This window comes from Apis dorsata, unplaced genomic scaffold (assembly GCF_000469605.1).
Source record: "Apis dorsata unplaced genomic scaffold, Apis dorsata 1.3 scaffold_168, whole genome shotgun sequence".
Lineage (NCBI taxonomy): Eukaryota > Metazoa > Arthropoda > Insecta > Hymenoptera > Apidae > Apis > Apis dorsata.
Window position 1 is genome coordinate 232,915 of NW_006263456.1, and position 6,419 is coordinate 239,333.

General features: G+C 29.7%; 1 protein-coding gene across 1 annotated transcript in view; it reads right to left on the reverse strand.

Moving 5' to 3' along the window:
- Positions 1-6,419, reverse strand: part of LOC102677099 (CUGBP Elav-like family member 2) — a 197,121-nt gene that overhangs the window by 8,170 nt on the left and 182,532 nt on the right. Inside the window, exons 9-14 of the mRNA XM_031509662.1 lie at positions 6,344-6,417; positions 4,824-4,916; positions 3,762-3,803; positions 2,677-2,706; positions 1,154-1,276; positions 932-978 (exon numbers count right to left, since the gene is read on the reverse strand). Of these exons, the coding sequence (XP_031365522.1) occupies positions 932-978; positions 1,154-1,276; positions 2,677-2,706; positions 3,762-3,803; positions 4,824-4,916; positions 6,344-6,417 (409 nt within the window). The remainder of the gene's footprint in view (positions 1-931; positions 979-1,153; positions 1,277-2,676; positions 2,707-3,761; positions 3,804-4,823; positions 4,917-6,343; positions 6,418-6,419) is intronic.

The window sequence follows — 6,419 nt, forward strand, 5'->3', positions numbered from 1 at the left end:
GAAATCCTGAAACCAGAAAATTCGTCATCATCGATTTTCTTATTCCTCCATCGATTCTCAACTACATATTGTGTTTCTTCACACCCCACGAGATTCGCACTTTGATTACCGCGATTATTGACTCGATTACGGTTCCCAATTATCGGAGATACAACATGAAGTTAATTATTGGCTCGATTGCGGGTTTGAATTATTGGTTGATTTTTGGTTGGATTACGGTTTTAGATTATTGAAGATACAAAATGGTTGGTTATCGGAATCGTGTTGTAGCATCGGTTTATCGAGAATGTTAGATATATCGAATAATTGATTAAATAATAGATAAAAGTTATTTGTGAAACGATTAAAACGAATAACGAATAGCTTTTTAATTGATTATTAAGTTTGGATTATTATTAATTTGAATTCTTTTTCCCCCTCCCTATTTTTTATTTAGATGAAATTGTTTCCTGTTATCTTTGGTATTATCATGAGTTTAAGAAAAACATATATTAAAACATATTACTTGATATCATTCCATATATTATATTTATCATCTTCATTTTAAATATTTGCACCATCAACTTTTTTGCATGTTCAATAATACATTATTTTCTCATTGATTACTTTATCAAATATTTTCCAAAAATATAAAAAATACATCTTTAAAATCCTTTTTCTATCCTTCAACAAAATTGCGTATCTTGTGAGCTGGACTTTATTTTATACAGTGGTGACCGTATGCTTACGCGCAACACGTATCTCAAACTGCAATTAATATTTAACTCAATATTTTCATTAAATTATTATAACTCGTTTAGAAAATTGCACGTAAGCATATTATCCATCCCTGTAAATTTCGATAACGTGCAAATTAATCACAGATAATAGCACAGTCCCATCGCATATAACTAAAGGAAGGTTCAGGCATTCCACTGTTTAGTTACTCACTATGTAATTCTTTCTTTTCCACGGTCACCGTCGTCTTTCCAATGAGAGCTTTAAGGCGCACAGTTACACGTTAGAACAAATACATTTTTTCACACAGCCATGAGTGCAAGTTTTAAACAATACTATTTTCACCATATTAAAAATCAAGAGTACATTCTGATCTGAGAGAGAGAGAGAGAGAGAGAGAAAAAAAAACAAGCATTTTGAAAATATATCCTCTTACCTGCGTACTGTTGTAAGCTCGAGTAGGCGTTGCTCAAAGAATCCTGCAACCCGTTCAAAGGTGTCCCCGTTAAGGAATTGAGCGCTAGGGACGTGACAGGACTTAGGCTACCTCCGGTGGACCCTTCAAAATCGAAACCAAATCGATTAGATAAATTTTCCTTTCATTTTTTTTTTTATTCGTTCAAATTTCTACAATAGCGCCCAATCGCAAAATAATCGTTCAAATTCCCATTTTTCTCTTTTTTGTTTTGTTTTGTTTTGTTTTCTTTTTTCTTTTTTTTTTTGGAAAATATAATTCCGTAATCTGCATGCATCATGCTGTAATACTGACATAAAAAGAACAAAAAAAAAAAAAAAAAGTAGCTCTTATACCGTCATAAGTATATTATTATGTTTGTTAATTTTGTGAATGCGTGTTTTGTGTAATTACTAGAAGCAATTTGTATATACAAATATTCTCTGTAGAATTAATTATTAATTTAGAATAATTTTTAATCTTTTAGTTATCTTGAAGGTGCTTTGAAAAAAAAAAAAACGATATTTTGTATAATACAATATTTCAACGTGCAAATTACAATAAGTATATTATTCGTTTATATAATAATTGTTAATTGCAGAAAGCTATTATATACACGATGTAGTATTAAATGTATGATGTGTGTAAAGAGAATAATATTTATCAAAAGAAGATAATTTTTTATGTATATATATATATTTATGATTTATATAAATGCAATATATTTTGAAATAGAAATTTCATAAAATTGTGCAAATGAAACTTATGAACTTATATACCCCTCAATGATTGGACACATATAATTATCGATAATTAAATCGATCGATAAATGAAACATCACTTCTAATATCATTAATATCACCGAAAACGTATCGACAAATTGGTTACATACTTAAAATACTCTATGTAAAGCGTAACTCGGAGCTCACCTATAAATGGACATTTTGAAACACAAGTACCGCGAAGGACTATACTATTTTTCGTTGTGACACCCCGCTATTATTATACCATCGAATATTACGAAACGGCACACACGAATTAAAGCTTAATCGAAACATATCGGACAAATATTGGGTGAGCTTCGTTCCATCGATTAAACAGCCAACAGTAATTACAAATCTAATTAGTGAATGAAGATAGGTATAGGAAAGGGAGATGATCGTATACAAAATATTTTAGAACTATGTGTGTCAATCAAGCAGATAGAGATAATGAAGGATATTATATTTTCTTTAATGAATATGTATAAATAGAATAAGAAATATATAATTAAAATTATAACTTGTAATGATGGAAATTAATGATTTTACTTTTTAATAATATTTTGTTTCAACGTTATACTTTTTGGATCATTTTCTGCTTGTTTGGTTGAAAAATTCTAAAACACTTTGAAAAAGGGAGATGGTAAAATAATAAAGAAGTGAATGAAGGAATGGAGGAGCAAGTTTCAACAAACGAGTCGATAAAGGCATGATATGTATACAGTTTTAATGGTCTCTTCTCACCTGTGTTTCCGCTCTTTCCAAGAAGGACAGCTACGCACGAAAAAAAAAATGTGCATATTAAAACGCTGACGTGCGTTCATATAAAAAGAAGAACAAAAAAAAGAGGAGAAGAGATGAGTACACGAGTGTAAAGGATCGAAGATATGAAAATCTCTGTAATTTTTTAACAAATGCATCAGGTGATTTTTGATTCGCAAAAACTTATCGATTTTCAAACAAATTAATTTATTACATATTCATAATTATGTAAAAAAAAAAAATCTAAGAAATAATTATTATCATTTGAACGAATATTATTAAAAAAAAATTTTAATAACAATCATAAACAATATAAAAAAATTTAAAATTGAAAATATTATACAAGAATTTATGCGTGATAATTTAATGGAACAGCATTAATCAATTTTATTGAGATTCTCATTTTGCTGTCCTTCGAACAAAGTAATCGTCTGATGCATTTACGGAAACGAGGAAATGCGGAGGATCCGGTAACATTGAAGTTAAGAGGTTCTCTGAGAGAAAAGAGGTGAAATACGAGGGAACGGTGATATATATATACGATGGAACGTGATACGTTTATGTATGCGTGCACACAGTGGCCATATAAATGTATGAAAACTAATACAGTCAATTGAAAAGTATACTGAATTCCCTTCATGATCCTTTATCTTCTTCCTGTTCATTTTCATTACATAAAATTAATTTTATCCTACAAAATATTAATTATTTTTTTTTTTATACTAACGATATAATAAAAAATATATTATTTAAAGTAAAGACATGGCAATAATAATAAAATCATTTTCATAGAATCATATATGACCAACAATGTACAATATGATAATAAATCGCCATCATGTGTCTAGAGTACCGTGGGGGCGCCACCGTACAAGACCGTGTAAGATCCAATAGTCGTAACGCATCCGCTATATATATATATATATGTATATTTTGTTTTTTTTCCTTCAAGCGGATCAATTGTGATGTAAATCTAACCGTGATTAACACGAGGAAGTTAGAGTGTCGCGAACGGCCGAGATTAATTTAGTAATTGTTAATACTATACCAGGCAATGCGACACGTACATAGCGACATACCTGCTGTCGAATTCGCCAGTCCGCTTAACGCTGAAACACAGAACACGTTCACGATATTAACAAGCGGAGTTAGTAACGTGTTTACATATTCAGCACGTATAAACTTGGAAATTTATTTTAGCCGATAACTCAACGTACGAAATAAAATATTCGTCGTGCGATATCATTGTTATTGCGATTACTTTGGCGTGCTTGGAGCGATCGACCTCGATCGCGGTTAACGATAGATAGACACGGAAGTATATATATATATATATAAATGTATAATAATAAGTGACAAGAAGAAGACTGAAGGAATCGCGTTAATTTAACGAGGATGTAAATAATTCGTTTTACAAATATATAAATACAAACGATTTTTTAAATTTAACTGGAATAACTTTTGATTTTTGATTTTACGTTATTTTTTAATTTAATTTATTAATTACAATATAAAATTAGTATCCATGCTCGAATTGTGATCGATATATATATGATTTTCTATTATTTGTAATTTATTTTTGTAATTATAAATTATATTACTGGATTCACAGAAATTTTTAATAACTATTCCGGCAAAAAGCTATTCCAGATTTGTTAATACAAACAAAAAAGAAAAAACAAACTTACTTTTTAACTCTCCATATTTTACAACGTACACTTAAAATTCTCGATACAAATAAATCACATAAATAAATAAATAATATACATACACATATTTAAAACGATCTATGAAATGAAACAGATTATGTAATTAATAGCTACCAGATTAATCAACAAAATCGCGCAAAATTATGTCAAATATTCCACCAATACTATTTAATAACAAAAATGTTCATCCTCGTTTTTCATCATGCTGTTATTTTTTTTAAATTTAATATTTATTATTTCATGTAATCTTTCATTCATGTTTTCTCTTATTTGCTCTTCTTTTTTTTTATTGTTTTATAGTATTAAGGAACATGGACAAACACAATTGATAATAATAATGAAAATAAATAATAAATTAAATTTCAACGTTACCGCGTCTCTATAATTATGTGCTTGATGGAAGTTTCTTGTTTTACTCACTGTTTGGCGACACTTGAAGGTTGCCGTTTCCGCCTGTCATGGCAGCCAGGGTAACCAGGTTTTGCATACTCATCGGCGATACTCCCGCATTTGCTGCAACGTGCATAATCCAACACAGACGGAATAATTAGATGGTAAAATTATATACGTGTAAAGTGATAACGCGACTCGATATTTCGTTATGTAATTTCTTATAATAATTGCACTTGTCCAGAAAATTGTTTCGTCCTACGTTCCTAATATTTTGATGGATAACAAAAGAAAAGAAAATTAAATTTTAAAAAAATCATCAAAATATCATGATAAAATATGGTTTAATAATACAAGTTTAATTTGAATTTATAATTAAGATATAATTATGGATCATCATGGAAACTTGTCAATAAATTTTTCTTGTAAACAATAAGTTAAATTGAAAATTATTAAAAAAGACAATATAAATTGTCTTATGAATAATGATTAATAAATTACACAGCGAATTGCGTAATCTTCTTTTTGTGTTTGCTAATAATAATCCAGTTAATAATAGAAGAAAATTATTTTGCATTGTGCTAACAAAAATTTTCAAAAAAAAGTTCTCAATAGCTAATGCATTTATGCTAATGCTTAATGACATGCAAATTCTACTATGTTGACGAATAATCGTAGATTTTTCAACAAAATAGACGATAAATACACGTTTTAACACGAATGCTAATGATAAGCATCTATCACTATATTGGCGTACTTCTCGACCTCGTTAAATGCACAATTTTATTATCGCGAAGACAACCGAGGTAAAATGAAATACGGGATGGTTAAACATGGCCGCACGCGAAACTTACGAAATAGTAGCTCGATAATTTACAAGCGGCGGGCTGACAAGTGCGTATCGAGCGATAAAGAGCTACTTTCAACAACTGGACAATGGATGATGAATGTTGATTTAACGTTAAGTAGGTATACATAAAAAAGGACGATGGTACGGGTTGTATAAATTACGACTGCAACGTTTGTTCACGAGTTGGCAAATTTGTGAGGATCGTAGGAACGCGAAAAAATCATAGGAATGTTATCTTTGTTTGCTATGAAGTATGTTTGTATGAAGTTCGGTGAAGAAATCTAATAGGTATTTACTTTGTAATTCTGAAAAATAAAAATACCTCGATTTCATTTGTACTTCTCATATTTAAAATATTTTTCTTGGACATTTCGTAATGTTAATTACGACAATTTAACGAAAAATAATGTTACACATAATATATTAAATAAATGTAATCGAAATAAATTTACAAAAATAAAAAGTATTATTTATTCGTTATAAGTTGGCAGCTTGAGATCGATCGTGATATTAAGATTACAAAAAACTCTAAGCTTGTTTTGTCTTTGCCAATAACGACTCACGAATATATATCCGTGACGAATGGATGAACATATAATAAATAAATTACAGTATAAATTAAGATAAATAAAAAGCAAAGGAAAACGAGAGAAGGGTAAAAACGGTACGAAAATAAAAGATAAAGCAAATCGACACCAACCATACTCACCGGCGGTGTTACTCAAAGACGCGAGCGTCGCCAATCCCTGCAGATTCGCAGGGTTGATTTCCGGCGG